We start from the raw sequence: 19477 nt of genomic DNA, 5'->3' as shown, positions 1-19477 counted from the left end.
CACAAGAAAAAAGCTGGAGTGAATAAGTCACCAGCCTTTCTGCTACAAGAGAATGATTACACTGGCCTCCATTGAGGCTTCTTTCCCTTTTTTATCTCATTTTCTGCCCCATCCTCCATACTAGCTGATGAATCCCTGGTTAGAAGAAAATGAGTTTGACCAACATTAGTATATTTAAAATTATAGCATTTTATTCTGACAGTTTTAGTAATTGTGTTATTACACATACAATACTGAGTATGCTTTGCAGTGTAATTTCTTCATAACATTCCAATGTGTTTAAATATTCCTGAACATAATCTTAGTTTTAGGCTCCACCAATAGTAGACTTTTTGAAGTCAACATGGCTGTTTGGATTGCCTTTTTCATTGACTTCTGAGCTAGCACTGAGTACATTTTCCCATTCCGTTCCTGTATTTTCCTTCAATCTTAAATTGCTATAGCATTAAATATTGCTGTCTGGAATATTAGGTTTAAATCTTAACATAAAAAACAAATTTCTTCTGTAGTCAACATATGTGGCCCCAACATAGAATTTGATAGTTTTTCGTGATTGTTTCCAAAATGTAAACTCTTACGTATTATTGTGTAATACTGGGTGGCAAGTTAAATTTTACTACAGTTCTTCACCCTGAAAATCAAAATTACACATTTCTCTTGTCCATCAAAATAGTGTTAGACTAGGTAATCTCTTTCACTTCTTCCACCATAACTGTTTGTTGTTGCATGACATGTAGATATAAATGAAGATGCCCATTTCCCTTTTTTAATCTGCATAGAACTGCTAGCTTGTGCCATTTCACACAATATCTATAGGGTTAACTTATGGGAGTACTGAACATCAAATCTTATGCAAAGTGATTTATTCCCAAACTTGAAACGTCCATCCCAAAGTTTATGTAAATTGTCTTTAAGACTTCTTTCCGGCAATACCATTAATTGAGAGAAGTCTGACTTAAAGCTGCTCAATAAATTCTGGATATCTATGTGTTGTGATGGATTGGTTCCAGAGTATACACTTGGAATGTGGGTGGTAAAGGATTACCACCTATCCTGAGTGTTGGGGACCATTGCTGTGCAAAGTAGACTGTGTAGCAAGGGAGTGATCTTCCTTCCTCCTTGCATCACACTCCAATTTCACTTATCAAGGCCCCAATATTCAGAAGATGCTGGGTCTGCTGGAGAGAGAAGGAAAGCAAAAAAAGTCAGGTTCCCCCAGACCCATTCCATTGACATTTCTCTGGATCCAGCTCTACAGAAATTCCCAAGGCCTGGATAGAAAGGTGTATATACATAGGATACAATATTACTATTTTGACTAGACAGAAATAGCTTTATTGCTCTTTTAGTACAAATATTTACATTTTATACATTAGGAAGAGGTTTGTAATGAGGCAAACTGTTACACTGCAGTTACATTCCTGATCAGAAAACAGGATGAGTACACTATATGCATTGTGCAGCATAGACATTTTCTACTTTGGGGACATTTCCAGTATAACTCAAATGTCTGAAAATATTTTCTTGCCGTTTTTTTCTTCTTCGCTTTGGGAACATTTTGATTTAGGGTATCTGTTCGTCTTACAAATAGTTTTTGTACAATGCATTTCAGCATTGCTAAAGTTACTTTTGAAACAAAGTACAAATCATGCCTTACTTGAAATGCTCCTCACAGAAGTCCACTCACTACAGCATTTACAGGGGGAAACAAGATTTTGCCTTTCCATATTAGAAGATACAGCAACTTCAAAATTGTCCATGCAGGAACTATAATTGCTCTTGCTTGCATCAATATGATCTTATATTTTTAGTCAGTATCTTCATTGGATAGATAAATCTTTATCAAGTAAAGAGATTGTAGGTCAGTTTGCATCTCTTCAATGTAAACAGGCTTCACTTTAAACGCTTAATGTCCCTGAGATCTTCTAAATAGTCATCTTCATAAAGCTGCATTTGGTCAAAATAATTAGATTGTGCAATTGTTTCAAAAAGTGCTTTGTATTGTTCTGGGTATAGAGAACCTGTTGTAATGTCTTTTGGTATCTCTAACTGACTCAGCAGTTGCTTCTCAGATTCAGGACACAATAAACTGAAAGAGAAGACAGTAAAGGATTAGTCACAATGGAACAAGAAGTTTGATTTTCCAGTATCTCACTAAAACAACTTCTATTACCCTGTCACAAATAAACAATAAGAACAATGAGGAAAGAAACACGTATAGACATTTGGACAAGTTTGTCCCTGTAGCACAAAGCAGGTTTTACAAATGACATTCATACTCAAATGTTACATGCATCTCATCAGGTTTCATTTCCTTACAAGGCATAATGCCTACTAACAGTACATTTCAGTGACATTCATTCCCACATGTACTCTGAGAAGCAGAAATGGACAATACTTGGATGTTTCTTCACAAAATGCCTATTTATTTAGGCTTTTTCCAATGTATAATTGTGCTCCTCTCTTTTGATAACTTTACATTTATTATAGTTTTTACACTGTATCCAGATGCAACCTGCTTAGAGATCTTACAAAGTGGTATATCAGCTGTTTAAATAATACCAAAATAAAATTGAGACTGGTTTTCTCAAGCTTGTTCAAAAACCTTACCAGTGATAACTCAATAGTATGAAGTCCTGCAAGGGAAACTGACAACTAGGTACAAGGGATAATGGAGTGTTTGGGCGGGGGGAAATCAAGTGGTCGTGGAGAAACAGAATGCAGCAACTGGAAAATGAGGATGAAGGAAGACATACAAAGAAAATGTAGATAGAACCATCTCATTGCCTGGATAGGTCACTTTCTGGTTCATTTGGTCAGTGATAACTAAGTATGCCCAGGGGATAAAAATTTAAGAAGCAGCAGGAGAAAACTAGTGGGAGGGTGTGAACAGAGTGGAGGGTATGGAACCATGAAGAAAGCATTTCCCAACGGAAACAATTTTGCTGGAAGATTCCAGTTATTAGCTTCTAGTCATGGTTAGATTGCAACATAAGATTTACTCCTAAAGCAAGCATCTGACAGAGCATCATTTATTACCATAATGAAACTTTGGAAGTCCCATTATCATTTCAGTGTGCAACTTAATGCACCACAGCATGCTTCCAGATACTTTTGAAAATACAATTAAACACTAAAAGGCTATTTGAAACATAACTGAGCACTATCTAAACCTTAGGGTAAGCGTCTTATGTTTATCTAGCAGCAATCTCCTGTAACTGACACTGAAGGATGTTTCCAAGGGCATATTTGATAAGGGATGGTAACCTGCTGTTCAAACATGCCTAAAGCGGATTAGTGGATCCAGGGAAACATAACTATTCCCAGATGTCCCAAAAGGATTGGCCTTGTAGGTTTAAAACAGTGGCATCCCATAGTACATAAACCAGCTTTTGAAGAGAAGCAACTTTAACTGTAGTATTTCAAATGGCTCTGGAGGTGGGAAGCCTACTGTTAAAAATAAAAGTTTGGACTGACTCTTTGGAATCCCACCCCTCTATATGATATTTAGCAATTAAAGTGCTTACCTGACAAGTATAGCCCATTTTAGTCACACACTGCCAACTCTATATTTGAAGATGTACAGTATTGTAAAACAACGTATATACCACATACTGTAATAAAGGAGCTTCAGACACCAACTCTTTGTACATGTATATTTGCTGCCCTTTAAACACTGCTTTAGAGCAACTAGATTGTGCCATTTTGCAGAACAAGATCCACAAGTTAATTTATGGTGGGGCTGAATATAAACCTAATGATAGTTACATATTCCCAAACCCTACCCCACAGTTGTTGATAGCAATTCACACCTTTGGAATATATTCTGGTTAAACCATTATCAGATAATTTGGAATCAAAGAAAGAAAAGAACATTAATTTGGGCTATGGGAATTACTTCCACAAGATGTAGCTATGGCCACCAACATGGATGGCTTTAAATGGGGATTGGTGACATGCATACAGGATGAGTCTTGAAATCCATTCTGTTTGAGGGAATGGCTACTGTAGTTACCAGGAATGCTAATGACAGAGTACTACACTGAAGCCATCTTTAATATGTAACTGCAGCACCTTGCTTAAATTAAAGGTCTATGAGGAACTCCTATGAACATACCACCCATAAGTAATACCATTATTCTGATTTAAACAACTGCCATACTCTAAAAACTTTTCTGCATTGGTTGTCAAGTGATGAACATTATCTTTACTTACTTTAGTTTATCTTTTAGTTTTGTCCGGGTTCGAACAAGACACTGTTTTACCATTGCAATAAATATGGTTGAATTACTAATGGTCAAGTTGTCTGTAAATAAATTCTTCCGGGGTGTCAGCTGTACTAAGCATAAGTGGTCATTCGGCAGCAACTGCATCCAAAACAGAAAAATTTAAAATATTTTAATTCAGCAAATATTATTCTGGAGAGTTAAGTTGGATCTGCAATCTGTTTTAAACCTCCTTTTAATTGCTACACTCTAACCTGAAACGTTAGAAAACATTGAAAGAAGTATAAAGAATTGTCCTGTTGCATAAAACTGATTAATTCTCTAAACAGGAAGGCATGTTTTCTTGGAGAATATGAACAGGGAATGTGGCAGCTACTGCATAACTAAAGCAACAAGTGTCTGGATGAAGGAAGTTTAACAATCTTGAACAGTCTATTCAATATAATGGTAAACTGCTAGTTTTCCAACCCTGCCATTGTAATATGTTTTATGAATTGGAGAACTTTCTTTCTCAATTATATTACTATAGATAACACATTTGATTTAAAAGATGCAAGTATCTTTTTGCAAGCATTTTTACTTCATTTTCTTTAGCATTCAGAAATGTAAGCTTACCACACTTTTTGGAACATAGAGCTTGTCATTCTTTGAATTAGTTAAAAATGAAGACCAAGGCTCCTAGAAGGAAAGAAGTAAAAGGGTCACTTAGGTAGGATTTTGGACCCACATTGAGAATTCACATATCACAGTATTAAAGCATGTTACGCAGATTTGAAAGACAGACATATTAAGAGTTGAAGTGAAGTTAGCAGCCAACATACCAAGTATTAGATGGTTCAAAATATTTTTGCATACTATTTATACACATGTACAGGAAGCAGCCCGCTTCCCATTCTGGAAGTTCCTCCAACTTTCAGCAGTAATTTTTCAAGGCAGCAAAAAAAGCCCTTCCAACAAGGTCTATGATGATCAGGTCATCCATGCAGACCTTTCAATCCTAGTGTAGGAATGTAAGTAAGTTGTACTCTGGTAAATGCTTGAGAAACAACTGTTTGGAAAATTATGACAAAGAGTGAAATCTAAAGTAGTGGAAGTTAAAGCCCAGAGTTTATAGTTACTGTTGCATTTTCTAAAGCAGACAGGGAATAGATAATGTACAGAGAAAGCAGAAACAATGAGCTTGCTCCCAGGCAGCTCCAACAAACTACAGATTACTTAATACCCAATTGGTTGTTACATGCAAATTATGTTCTAAACACCCACCATATGCAGAAGCTGAATATCACAGGCTATTTGGGAAAGTACACTTAGTGGTTGATAAATTCTTGAGTCTCCAGGCTTTGCAATAAGAGTCTGTCAAAGACAGAATGAACAGTTATATATTATACACCATTTCTGATTTTATCATGAAAACTCTGAGTAGAAACCCAAAAGCTTGATTAAGGCAGGAAGTTTCAAGTACCATAAATAAGTTGTACCAAGGCAGAAATCAGTGGCAGAGCCAGTGTGATGTAGTGGTTAAGAGCATGGGACTGGGACTCCGGCGATCTGGGTTCTAATCCCCGCTTGGCCATGAAGCCAACTGGGTGACTTTGGGCCAGTCACAGACTCTCAGCCCAACCTACCTCACAGGGTTGTTGTTGTGGGGATAAGATGGAGGAGGAGAATGATGTAAGCTGCCTTAAGCCCTTTGTAGGAAAAAGGCAGGATATAAATTGGGGAAAAAAATCTCACTTTATCTGGATATTGCAAAAGGTTATATTAGAAGCACTTACATGGCAAAACACAAGTGTTTCAATTATATTCATGTGTTAAAAATAAATTGTGCATGCCAACCCAATTTTATTATTTCTTTAGTACTGTTCCCTTTCTTCTGGAAGAGCTGCTATAATTTTAAAGACAGGATGTTGTGTCCAATAGTATCCATCTATTAGTAAAATAGATACAGCTAGAAGAACTGATTCTCCCTTCCCACCACAATGAATCACAAGTAATTGTACTCATATTGTACTTCTATTATTTGGATAGGGCCTCTATTTTCAGTTTTAAAATAACATTAACACCTTTAGTATATGATGATAGTTTTCTAATAGTAAGTCAATAAATAGATTTTGTGGCAATCTTGTAACCAACACAGCTGTCATCCTGTATTGTTGGGTTAATGGATTTTAGGCAACACATACGAACTACCTGGGACTAGATTTGGGTTTATCAGAAGATCAGCTACAGCTAGGATTTTTGCTAGACCCATATCTTTAAAGATTGGCCAGTGATATTTAGTTTTAATAAAAGAAATTTGTTTAAAAACTGCAACCACTATTTTTGCTATTTGAGTGAAGTATCAAAAACAAGACTACAAAGTCAGTAATAATTTTTACAGCACAGAAAATGTTTTTACATTACAAATCTAAACCAAACAAATTATTAATACACAGACATACAACATTAAAGATAACTTTACAAATTGCAGTTATTTAAAAACATAGTAATTGACCTAATTGGAAAATTTCACATACCTTGTACTGCTTTTCACTGACAAACAGGTTCAGTTCTGCTCTTCCATATTTAAATACAGAATTTCTTTCATATAAGGCATAGATAAGCTTCCAAAGTAGGTTCCTTTCCTTTTTTTGTGGGACAATTCCAACCACTTTCAGAGGAACATCTGTTTTGAAAATACACCAAAATGTATGAACATTATAGCAAGTGTGATACTTCCTGAGCAATCCTTACAATGAACAAGACAAAATGATCACAACAAAATGAATGATTTCAGTGGACTGCTACATAACATTGTTACTAAAATATATACCACTTCATTAATACGCCTCTTCTCATGTGAACCCCACTCTTGTAGCAGCCTAATCTTCAACATTTTTCTGTCTACAGTGCCTGGGGATGATAGCAGCTACAGTGCAAAACATCCCTCTAGGGATGCTGATCCAGTTCATATGCGATACTGGACTCATTATGGATTGCTAATAAACTGTGGTGGAGGTTACATTTTGAATATGTAACCCCCCAATCAGTGGGTTGCCATGTCAAGCAAACTCAAACAATTTAGCTTTAACCTTCTGTTTGTAGTAGGAATATGTGAAGATTGTTTAATGCTTAGACAATCCATTGTGGCTGAGTTTACACAACACAGCAACTCCCTGATCAGTATAATCATTTCACCTAACACTTGCCATTGAGCCCAGCATGTCATATGTACAGGGTTGCTTTATCAGAGGCTAGGTTACCAACCCACATTGTGCATAATTTTCATCATAGAAACACCAATTATTACTACTACATTTATATCCCACCTTTCTTCCTCTTGCAAATAATCCAGTGCATCTTACATGGTTCTCTTCATCTCCATTTTATCCTCACAACAACCATGCGAAGTAGGTCAAGTTAAGAGCCAGTGACCAGGTCAAAGTTACCAAGTGAATGGGCTTGGGCTGAATGGGGATTAGAACCCTGATCTCCAGAGTCCAGTTCCAACACTTTTAACCACTATACTACTCTGGCTTTCAATCATTCGTTTAATTGCAAAGTTGTGCCCAACCCATCATGACCCCATGGACAATATTCTTCCAGGCTCTCCTCTCCTCCACCATCCCTCAGAGTCCACCCAACCCCACCCCCCCGTGACCTCATCCAGCCAGCTCATCCTCTGCAGTCCACTTCTCCTTTTGTCTTCAATCGTTCCCAGCATCAAGGTCTTCTCCAATGAGTTCTTCCTTGTCATTAAGTAGCCAAAGTTATTTAAGCTTTTGCTTTAGTACCTGACCTTCTAAAGAACAATCATGGTTGTTTTCCTTTAGTATTCACTGATTTGATCTCTTTGCAGTCCAAGGGACTCTCAGGAGTCTTCTCCAGCATCACAATTCAAAGGCCTCAATTCTCTAGCACTCAGCCTTCCTTATGGTCCAAATTTCAGAGCCATACATTACAATTGGGAAAATAATAGCTTTGACTGTACGAACTTTTGTCGGCAGGGTGATGTCTCTGCTTTTTAGTATGCTGTCTAGATTTGGTATAGCTTTCCTCCCAAGGAGCAAGCATCTTTTAATTTCTTGGCTGCAGTCACAGTCTGTAGTGATCTTGGAGCCCAAGAAAGTACAATCTGTCACTACCTCCATTTCTTCCCCATCTATTTGCTAGGAAGTGATAGGACCGGATGCCATGATCTTAGTTTTCTTAATGTTGAGTTTCAAGCCAACTTTTGCATTCTCCTCTTTCATCTGCATTAAGAGGCTCTTTAGTTCCTCTTCACTTTCTGACATATCTAAATTCTCCCACTATTTTAATTACTAATTTGTTTTAATCTGTGGTTTTATCCCTATACAGGATGCTGTGCTGCTCTTACCTGTATTCTGTTTTATTGTTGTTGTTGTAAACCGTCCCAAGAGGTTTTTGGTGGGATGGTATACAAAGTTGTAAATAAATAAATAACTGAGGTTGTTGAAATTTCTCCTGGCAATCTTAATTCTGACTTGTGATTCATCTAGCCCAACCTTTTGCATGATGTACACTGCATATAAGTTAAATAGGCAGGGGGACAATATACAGCCTTGCTGTACTCCTTTTCCAATTTTGAACCAATCTGTAGTCCCATGTCCAATTCTCACTGTTGCTTCTTGACCCGCATATAGGTTTCTCCAGAGACCAATAAGATGGTCTGGTACTCCCATCTCTTTAAGAACTTGCCACAATTTGTTGTGATCCACACAATCAAAGGCTTTAGCATAGTCAATGAAGCAGATGTAGATGTTTTTCTGGAAATCCCTAGCTTTCTCCATGATCCACCATATGTTGGCAATTTGATCTCTCCCTCTAAGAAACCTGCCTGTACTACTGGTAGTTCTCAGTTCACATACTGCTGGAGACTAGCTTGTAGAAATTTGAGCATAACTTTGCTAGCATGTGAAATGAGTGCAACTGTATGGTAGTTTGAACATTCTTTGGTACTGCCCTTCTTTGGAATTGGAATGTAAACTGACCTTTTCCAATTCTGTGGCCACTGCTGAGTTTTCCAAATTTGCTGGCATATTGAGTGTAGCACTTTAACTGCATTGTCTTCTAGTATTTTGAATAGCTCATCTGGAATATTGTCCCCTCCACTAGCTTTGTTGTTGCTCAGACTTCCTAAAGCCCATTTGACTTCACACTCCAGGATGTTTGGCTTGAGGTCAGTGACCACCCCATCATGGTTATCAGGGACATTAAGCTCTTTCTTGTATAGTTCTGTGTAATCTTGCCACCTCTTTTTAATCTCTTCTGCCTCTGTTAGGTCCCTGCCATTTTGATCATTTATCATGCCCATCTTTGCATGAAACATTCCTTGGTATCTCCAATTTTCTTGAAGAGATCTCTAGTCTTTCCCATTCCATTGTCTTTCCTCTCTTTCTTTGCACTGTTTGCATAGAGCTTCTCCATTTTTGGCTGCAGAGCACATAGTCAATCTGATTTCTGTGTTGACCATCTGGTGAGGTCCATGTGTAGAGTCGTCTCTTGGGTTGTTGGAAAAGAGTGTTTGCTATGACCAGCATGTTTTCTTGACAAAATTCTGCCAGTCTTTGCCCTGCTTCATTTTGTACTCCAAGGCCAAAATTGCCTGTTATTCCGGTTACCTTTTGGCTTCCTACTTTAGCATTCCAATTCCCCGTGATGATAAGGACATCATTTTTGGGTGTTAATTCTAGAAGGTGTTGTAGGCCTTCATAGAACTGGTCAACTTCAGCCTCTTCAGCATCAGTGGCTGGGACATAGACTTGGACTACTGTGATGTTGAATGGTTTGCCTTGGATTTGAACTAAGATCATTCTGTCATTTTGGGGATTGTATCCCAGTACCGCTTTTCCTACTTTTTTACTAACTATGACTAATCCATTTCTTCTGAGGGATTCTTGTCCGCAGTAGTATATATGAAGGTTATCTGAATTAAATTCACCCATTCCTGTACATTTTAGTTTGCTGATTCCCAAGATGTCAATGTTCAGTCTTGTCATCTCTTGTTTGACCACATCTAGCTTGCCTTGATTCATGGATCTTACATTCCAGGTTCCTATGGAGTATGGATCTTTACAGCACTGGATTTTCCTTTCACTACCAGATAAATCTGCAACTGAGTGTCCTTTCAGCTTTGACCCAGTCACTTTCTGGTGCTACTTGTACTAGCCCTCTGCTCTTTTCCTCAGTAGCACATTGGACACCTTCTGACCTGAGAGGCTCATCTTCCAGCATCATATCTTTTAGCCTTTGGATACAGTCCATGGGGCTTTCATGGCAAGGATACTGGAGTGGGTTGCCATTTCCTTCTCCAGTGGATCACCCTTTGTCAGAGCTCTCTGCTTTGACCAGTCCATCTCGGGTGCCCCTGCACAGCATAGCTCATAGCTTCATTGAGCTACACAAGCTACTTCGCCACGGCAAGGCAGTGATCCATTAAGGGGCTTTCAATCATAACAGCTCCCACAATATTTATGGAGCATTTGAGAGGTGGTATTTTTAGGAAAGTCATTAAAAATCCTCTACCAAAAGCAGAAAAATGCTGCATGTAACTATTGTTTTAGTTATACTAATACTGGTCTAATTCATGAACTTTTATCCAAACATAACTCACTTCAAATCCATCAAATTGAGAAAGGCTGAATATAAACTATTAAACATTGGTCTTCTGATTATCTATAATCTAGATACAGGCGTTTCAATTTACCTGCTGTCCAAGGAACAGCCAAGATGCCCAGGTTCTCAAAAAGTACCTCAGAATACATCAATGGTGGCTTAATTAACCCCAAAAACATAGGGTCCAAATGGAAGAAGTCACAGTGCACCACTTCAAGTTGGCCATCTAATTTCTTCTTTATACACTAAATACAAACAAAAATAGATTTAATCATATGAATATCTGACCTTGCATTTTGCTAAGTCAGTGCATTGGCCCTTATAGCCTAGCACTGCCCACTCAACCCAATAGCATCTCTCTAAAGTCTCAGACACGATTTTCCCACCCATTACCCAAGATCCTTCAACTGGTGATACTGAGATTTATCTTGGAATCACTTCTTGTTCACCAACCACTTTCAGCCATCTGTAATCAATTAAATAAAACAAACATACCTACCTCTAAGTTTGGCACAAAGGAGTCACTACTCTCTAGAGCTATTACATGAGCGCCAGCATTGAGCAGTGTTTGGGTCAGAATTCCAGGACCTGAAAAGTAAAGGCCAGAGTTTCATGTTTTACTTTTAAGTTAGTACATCATCATTAAAATTAAACACTATTTGGATTTGAGAAGGATTATAATAAAACTATTTAAGTTCTCAAAAGAAAGATGTAGATATGCTAAGCTGTTCATGTACTATGCTGAGAATAAATCACACCCTGAGGGGAAAGTAGAAGGACCAGAAACAGTCTAATAAATTACCATCATTCAACTTCCAATCTCCCTTCCCCAGCTGTCTCCAAAGTTGCTTCTGAAGAACTATCTTGAATGAAAGAAGTAGCAGAAACAGCTTCAAGACAAATACCTGTTTGTTTTATTGTATAATTGTTACTAATGCAAATTGCTTTAGCTTTTGAATTAAACCACTTCATGAGGTCCTCCTGAAAAGCAGAATACGGAATAAGCAGTAATATTAGCAGCAGCATTTTACAGCTTGCTTACTACTGCTACTTAGACCAATATTAGTAAGCCTCAATACAAGCATAAAGATGCAAAGCAATGGCAAGGAAAATGCTTTGTTGTATTTTTCTTACAACTTTTAAAAAGCATTCTAATTAATATCTGGGAATAAGTTCCCCTGAGCTCTTCGGGACGTTTTCAAGTAAACCTTGTATAAGTTGCTTTCCAAAGCTACACAGTCAGGACAGGCAACATACAACCCTCTGAATGATTTGGTTTAATATTCTCATTGTTCCTCACCACTGACTATGCTGATAGGCCTGATACAAGTTGTAGGCTGAAACATGGGAGTATTCACAGATTACCCTTTTAAAGATTGCCTCCATAATCATGCTAACATCTAGGTTCCTTTACAACAGGGTGAGGAACTTCAGGTTCAGAAATACAAATGTGTAAATGTTATATATAAAACACTTTAAAGAATGTTTAGAGAATGATCCTACACCCACCTACAGTATCTAGAAGGCCACAGGATTCTTCAGATTCCTCTATCCTAGACCAGAGATAGCTCCTATAACGCTGAGGATCACGCTCTGCTACCTCCCCACCCAATCCCATTTGAATCTAGCATTCCCAAACAATAAATTAAAAACAGACTGGGTGATAGTTACACTAAGAATAGCATGTGTCTGCTGAATGACCTACATGATAGCCCCATGTGCATGTATAAAGCCAACCACTTTGAAAGTATTCCTTCAATGCTTCCTATTATTTCAATAAAGAGACATGGCCTCAATTCATAATGCTCGGAAACATGTGCTGATGTACTGGATAGCCACTTTCACATCACACTCTATGAATTTAAAATTTTGTATATGAAGCACCACCACTGTAGAGTATCACACTCTCAAATTGCTTTTTAGTATTACATTTACAGCTTTCAGAAGGACAAAGGGAAGGCAAAAAGAGAATAGAATTTCAGACTCTATATGGGGAAATTTAAGTAATGTTTGGTACTGTAACATAATGGTCAGGATGCAAAACCATGAACCAGAAATCCCTCTATTCATTTGAGATAGCATATTTATGCTCCCAAAAGAACCGTATAACTACTAGAGCCATCATCCCCAAGACAGCGTTGCTGAATACAAGCTTCCAGGCTCTTTCACTTGAAAACGTTGGCAGTAAAGCACACGAGGCAGCAGCGTAGTGGTGGTACCGAAGCCAAGCAAAGAGGTACAGGTCGGCCATGCTGGGGCTTCTCCAGCCCTCACCTGGCTCGCATTCCAGCACGAGAGTTTTCCGCAGGTCAGGGCCTCCCCCACTTCCTAACCGAGAGACTATAGTTCGCGCCAGCTCGGGGCAAGCGATGAATCTTCGCAGCGGCGCCGGCGACGTCAGATCTACCTTCTTCTTGACTATCTGGGCCGTTTCGGCCACCTTTGGAATCACAAGGGGGAAGGGGGGCTTGGCCGGGCCGTGACGCCATTCACTTTGACCCAACAGACCGCGCACCGAAAACCGCAACCCAGACGAAAAACTCAGAGCCGCCAGCGTCAAGTGCCGTCCCGGCATGACAGGAGGGACCAACGCCACAACCGCCATCACTGCCGCCTAACGGAACACCCTTCCGAGCGACACACGTAGCTCCCCTCGGCCGCCAACACGTGAGTGACCTTGCGGCAATCCACAGACGGCAGGCGCACCCGGAAGGCTTTAGAAACAGAACCTCTTCCGTTTCCAGGGAGCAACGGCTATGCTGTTACTGGGAGACACTCTAGCTCCTGCCTCCTCCATGGTAGTGCCCTCTCTAGCCGCACTCCACTCTGTGGTGCTCACCTTTTGCCGCCGCCGCTGCTGTTTTCCGGAGTCCGCAGCCGGGTCACAGGTAGCTTCATCGTGTCGTGTGTCTTCTTCTTTCCTGCCCATTTCGAGCCTGGCTGTGTCCGCGCGAGAGTCTCGTGGACATCAGGGCGGCCGTGCCCTGAGGTAAGAGAAGGCAGGCGAGGTTTCCGTGACCAGTCTCCGCAGGCACGGGGGGCGGCGGGGGCGGAATGTTTTCTTCCGCGAGCTTGTGTGTCTAGCTGCGTGTTGCTTTTGAAGCCCTCGCGGAACTGAAGGAAGCCGGCCTCGGGGCGGAGAAGCGCGGCATCTGCGTGGGCAAGTGAGGGGGCGACGGCGTGCGGCGCGAGGGTACCTCACGCGCGCCGGGACTTGGGGCGGCTCTGGTCGGCCGGCATGACAAGGGAGGCGCGCAAGGAGGACGCGCATGAGACCCGGAGGAAGCGCTGTCAGGATTTGACCGGAGCGGAGGGCGCCCTCTTTCCATTTCCTCCTCCATCCCACCTCTTTGCGACGTGAATACCCCGGGGGTCAACCCTTCGCTGCACATGCCGCCTCGCCACCTCTCAAGCCGATACCTGTTTCGACTAAATGTGGTTGTATCCAAGTAGTGAATTGTGCCCGGGCGCTTAAAGGCCAGCTCTCGGAATTCCGGGCTTGTACTTCTGAACAGCGATGATGTTTATTTATTCCGCCTGTCCCTCTCATTCTTTCCCCAGTTCTATGTGTAGAGCTATCACCATTTCTGTATCTCAAGAAAAGATAGTTGCTCAAAGTGGCTGTTGTGATCAAGGCTATTAAGCACTCTGAATTGGCTCTCAAAACTGAGGGTTGTACTAATTACATCTTTGGATCAGTGGCAGAACAAATGCACAGCATCTCTGGGAAAGGAAGGAAAAATTCCTGCCTGAAACACTGGAATAGCTGCTGCCAGTCAATGTTGACAAAAATGAGCTAGATGGACTCATGTCTGACTCAAGACAGTGTATGGCAGCTTCTTGTGTTCCTGTCTATGAACATTAAGTTATTGATCCCAGTATTCTGCCTCTAATTTGGGGGATTTTCAAATGTTACATACCTATGTAGATTGTACAGGCATCTTTCTTTTTCTGAAAGTTTCTGTGAGAAAATTCACACTAGAGCTACATTCTTAACTAAATTCAATATGTGCATATTTCATTATGGAGAAGTATTTTCTGTGTAAAAACTAGTTATAAAAAACAGCATGGGAATAATGGGATAATCTTGGCTTTTTCATTAACATTCTTTTATTTCACAACACACTTGCTAGCCATGAAGCATTCATTGTGTGTATTTAGATGGATTGGCAAAGGAGCAACAAAGCCCAGCACAGAAATCAATCACGCATAGGATTGCACCCTTAATTACTTTGAAAATCTGTTCAGAAACGTGTTGCTTTTGTGTTGGGCTTTGGTTCTGGTGGCATTCCATACTTTACAAGGTCAGTTTGATGTGAGGAATTTAAAACCAGAAAGGTCAGTAAGCAGTGATGACTGAGTGGTTAGAATACTTAAGTACCTTCTGGAATGCTGTCTTCCTCTTCATGGTTACCTTAAAAACTACCCTTATCTTTAGCCTAATGGGTCCAAGCTTTGTCAGGGATCTTTTTTTCTTATCTCTTTTTACAGACAAGAGCTTGAAAATTTGGGCAGGAAAGGGTTTCAGGGCTGGAAATTATCCACACGATAATAAATAAAAATAAATTTGGTGCTGTAGATTTGTTAGTGTGAGAACAGCAGAGCAATAGTTGGCAGTAGGTACTTAAGTGTGAAACTTGTATCTAACCTACTTTTGAAGTTCAGAGGTGTGAATTTTCTTGTTTAATGAACAAGAGGTTTTACAGTGATTGACTTTTTGCTTTGTTTTTGTATCTGAATGTAAAGCTTTGTGTTATGTAATCTATTACACATGTTTGCAGCAGGATATTGGTATTTAGTGAAGTAGAACAAACCAGTTCCTCATCTGCATAACTATAGTAGTCATATTTGCTTCTGTATTGTATAGAAGGTTTAGCAAGGAAGGAAAGCAGGAATCCTTGTTACCTATTTGGTGTATGGTTCATAATAGGAGCCCACGAAATGCTGACAGAAAAATCTTTGCTGTCTTGCTTCTGCCTTTTTACCAGTTATTTGATTTTACTTCTGTAACCATAGCAACCCCCCACCCAAACAAAATGATAATAATTTTCCTTCTGCCTATTTGGAGCAACCATGGTTGATGCAGTAGTAGATAAAGGCTGGAATCCAAATAATAATGTCAGCTAATTTTCCATGCTCAAAGAGGCTTTGGGATTGTGTTTCTTGAGCCGCAGCATCTTCCACCCTTTTTTGGAAGCTGGGTTCCCTCTTTCCTTCTTTTAAACAACACACAGTTCTTTAGTAAAAAGCACTTTACTTCCAATGTACAGTCAACAAGCTAATACCCAACAGAGAAATAGGCTGTGAGCGTGCACAGAGCAGTTTCTTGAACCCAAACTAGAAACTCTTTCCAAGAACTCTCCTCTTCAGTAACCCTGGGCTCTACCCCTCCGGGTGAAGGGCTAGCTTCCTAGACCTACATAGGTCCTCTAGTTGTCTGGCACTTCTCTTCCAACACCACATTATGGGATCAGGGATCGAACCAGGCTCCTCCTGCTTCCAGACCCTGCTAGTTCCCAGAGTCTCCCTGAACTCATGGAGACAACTCTCCCTCCTTTGCCATCTCTATGCCCACAGACCTCATTTTCCAGCCTTCAGCATCCTCATCTCAGGAATCACTGCCAACCAGGTCCTGGAAAGCATGCCAAGAATCACTGCCTCTTTCATTCCTACTGCCCCTGTACCATATGCCAAACTACTTTTGAAACTGAGGAAACTTCCAGAGCCATTTGCGATGTGGCATGAAACTGTTCCGTTCAGAGTCAAAGCTCTAAAGAAAAAAAATCACTAGGGAGTTCTTTGGATCTCAGCTGTAGAGTCTGTTTTGCTTTCTCAAACAGAAATAGGCTTGCATGCCAGTCATGTTTGGAAGATGTGTTATTTGTTTAACTGTACCAGTAAACAATTGAAAACTTCTATTCCATGGAAACTGGGTTTGGATTAATTTTGTCCCTTTCTTCTAAACCTGGTATAGTTTTATTACATACAGAAGTACAAACAAGAACAGTTAAGACACCAAGCTGTTTGTGGAAAGACATCAGTCATCAACATAATTATCCATGAACTTACTTTGTTCTTTTCTTATGATTTAATTGTAACCTCCTCTGTAAAGCTGAACATAAATCCCAAAACTTGTTTTCTTGTTATGTTTGACTTAAAAAATCACACACACAAACACACACACATGATTTTAATATATATATTAAAAACTTGAGATTGCATCCTTCTGAAATGAAGAAAGTTCAAACCTTGGCAATTCTACAAATCCTGTGCTAATGGCACTGTGATTATTGTCCAAATAAAGTTGTCCAAATAAATTATGAATTTATCAACACTTTTAATATAAACCCCACAGGACTATTGCTAATCTGTATATTTTCAAGTTTGTGTTTTGGGTTTTATGTCAGTGATCCTGACACTCAAGCTTCTTTTTTCTCTCTGTACAGCTGTTATTAAATTCTTTGTGAATGGGTTGCTCGTTCAAAAACCTCCTTTTAATACCCATCGAAGGTCAAAAGGCTTGCCTTGCTGATGACTATAATTTATCAAGATGGAGTTCCATCTTCCTCCTTAATAAGGTATCAAAATTAATCAGTATTGTGTTTTGCTAGTTCTGAGTTTATTTCATTTCTATGCTGCCCTGTAGCTCAAACTTTCTGGGCAGTTCACAACAACTTCAGCTGGTTAGATGTCTAGTCTGCCTCTTCTAGGTTAGCGTAGTAGCATTCATTGCAAAATGTATCTTAAATTCTTTTCCCATTTTTTTTTTTTATTTTTTTTGGCAGATTGATCAGATGCCAATTCATTGAGCTAATTCTTTGATGCTTAAAAATTTCATCTTATTCCTGCAACACGTTTGAGAAGCATCTCAAGTTTTAAGAAAATGGTAAGTGCTATTCTCTAATTTGTAAAAAAAACAAAACAAAACCTCAAAGCAATGTTAAAAATTGCAAGTATGTTTCAAATATAAAAAAAAAACACACACACATTGATTTCTTTTAGTGGATTTTTGGGAGAGTAGATAGATTACTAATTGTATGAAAAATTTACTCATTTCCTACTTCAAGGTATTTTTGGCAAAGAGACAACAACTTATTCTTTGTAAGAGTCAAAACTGAAGAGAGTAATTTGGAGCAATGTTTTAATTCAAGGCAAAGCATTAGCTCCTTCCAAGGCTATGACTTCTTGGAGCTGATTGAATTAATTTTCCCTGCCACCATTGGGAGGGAAATTTGAAGAAATGAATAATTGCCAGGCTTAAAAACATGGTAAGTTGCCCCCACCATAGGATTGCTCTGACATACATAGGATTGCTTTGTAAGTTTGATTATTTGTTTGATTAGGATCTATGCATTTCTTCAGAGAAACAGACGAATGCTTTTTAATAATGAAAATAAATATTTAACCAGAAGAAAAGTATTTGCTGTTGCAAGAAAAAAATGTTCTTAAAACTGTAATAGTGCAACCATATCCATGACTAAAAGTGTTCCCAGGAAAGTAGGGGAAGGATCCTACCTATATTACAATTTTCAAGAAGTGGACCAAAACTTCCATTGGGAAGTGAACAATTCTGCATCTGTAGAATTTCACATTTTTGTGTTTTTTTTTTAACATGAGAACTTAGAAGAGGTAATAGTTGACATTCAGAAGGAATATGTATTATAGCAAGGGAGACAGGAAAGCAACTGATTGAATTTAACTCCTCAGAACTGCTGCTGTTTTGTGGAAGCCTACTTGGACACTTCAATTGGATGCAGGGAGTACTGCTTCCTGCTAGCCCACTGAAGCTGCTCCTTCTCCCAGAACAGTACTGCAAGTTTTAGTACACACTGAAATATATACAATACCATGAGAAAAACACAGCATATGGAAGAGTTGTGATATGATGACAGGAATAAAGAAAGGAAGAAGGCTTGGGGTAAGCATCATGTAACATGCCAGTGAGTCACGCATTACAATGCCAGTTAAAAAATCTACCTCTAGACAATCAAGGTACCAATTTTGAAAACTAAAGGAGAACACAAAGTAGTATTTTTGGTTGTGACTAATTTTTGAGATGCAAGCTACTGAGTCAACAAATTGAATCATTGAACAAAGTAAGTACATGACTCTTTGACATTCTTGGAGAAACTTTATATCCTAAAGTTGGAGGTAGTCTTGGGTTTGGTGTTGAGGACTCCCAGGATGTTGGTCCTGGGGGACATGAACATCCATGCTGAGCCTGCCTTATCCAGGATGACTCAGGACTTCATGGCTGACAACCATGTGGCTGTTTCAACATGTCTTCAGCCCAACACATATAATGGGGTACACCCTTGACCTGGTCTTCTCAATGGGACAAGAAGGTGGTGGCCCAGATGTAGAGGAATTAAGCTTTAAAAAAGCAAAACCTGAGCCCCAGGAATGTTACCAACCTGAGCAAACAACCCTTTTTTGGGCACGGTGCTTGACCTGGTGGTGGCTGAGCAGCTCCAGGCACTCTTGGATGAAATGGATTATCTAGAGCCATTGCAATTGGGTTTTAGGCTGAGGTTTGAAACAGAGACTGCCTTGGTCATCCTGTGGGATGACCTTTGCTGGGGGAGAGACGGGGGAGTAAAATCCTATTGATTCTCATGGACCTCTCAGAGCTTTCA

The 19477-nt window shown here is 39.5% G+C and overlaps 2 protein-coding genes across 6 annotated transcripts in view; one reads left to right on the top strand and one right to left on the bottom strand.

Moving 5' to 3' along the window:
* Window positions 1-1312: 1312 nt before the first annotated feature.
* TFB2M (transcription factor B2, mitochondrial) lies at window positions 1313-13534 on the bottom strand. Of its 2 annotated transcripts, none has more exons than XM_044419331.1 (8): window positions 13116-13534; window positions 11341-11429; window positions 10933-11086; window positions 6743-6891; window positions 5490-5579; window positions 4842-4904; window positions 4216-4367; window positions 1313-2089 (listed from the first exon to the last, which is right to left on the bottom strand). In XM_044419331.1, the coding sequence occupies exons 1-8, from the start codon at window positions 13444-13446 to the stop codon at window positions 1894-1896; spliced, it is 1224 nt and encodes a 407-aa protein (XP_044275266.1). In that variant the 5' UTR covers window positions 13447-13534; the 3' UTR covers window positions 1313-1893. The 2 variants fall into 2 exon arrangements, with proteins under 2 accessions (XP_044275266.1, XP_044275273.1); XM_044419338.1 differs by lacking the exon at window positions 13116-13534 and adding an exon at window positions 12351-13104.
* A 150-nt stretch (window positions 13535-13684) lies between these two features.
* The window catches only part of CNST (consortin, connexin sorting protein), a 53063-nt gene continuing 47270 nt past the window's right edge, over window positions 13685-19477 (top strand). The window contains exons 1-4 of one of the 4 annotated variants that reach the window (XM_044419302.1): window positions 13685-13830; window positions 17288-17419; window positions 17627-17727; window positions 17909-18109. The gene's annotated coding sequence lies outside the window, so the exon portion shown is untranslated. Of the gene's footprint in view, window positions 13831-17287; window positions 17420-17626; window positions 17728-17908; window positions 18110-18139; window positions 18760-19477 lie in introns of those variants that run through there. The other 3 variants (XM_044419291.1, XM_044419311.1, XM_044419321.1) reach the window with 3 other exon arrangements.

Source organism: Varanus komodoensis, unplaced genomic scaffold (genome assembly GCF_004798865.1).
Source record: "Varanus komodoensis strain SLA01 unplaced genomic scaffold, ASM479886v1 scaffold1, whole genome shotgun sequence".
Lineage (NCBI taxonomy): Eukaryota > Metazoa > Chordata > Lepidosauria > Squamata > Varanidae > Varanus > Varanus komodoensis.
The sequence above is the reverse complement of the archived record's forward strand: the minus strand, read 5'-3'. Positions and strand labels throughout refer to the sequence as shown.

Excerpts from the sequence above, each read along its gene's own strand:
- TFB2M (XM_044419331.1), bottom strand. The coding sequence starts at position 13,446 with ATGGCGGTTGTGGCGTTGGTCCCTCCTGTCATGCCGGGACGGCACTTG. Across the intron at positions 5,580-6,742 it reads TCAGTGAAAAGCAGTACAAG|ACTCTTATTGCAAAGCCTGG; the intron begins GTATGTGAAATT and ends TGTCTTTGACAG. Across the intron at positions 2,090-4,215 it reads AAACTAAAAGATAAACTAAA|TTTATTGTGTCCTGAATCTG; the intron begins GTAAGTAAAGAT and ends CTTCTCTTTCAG.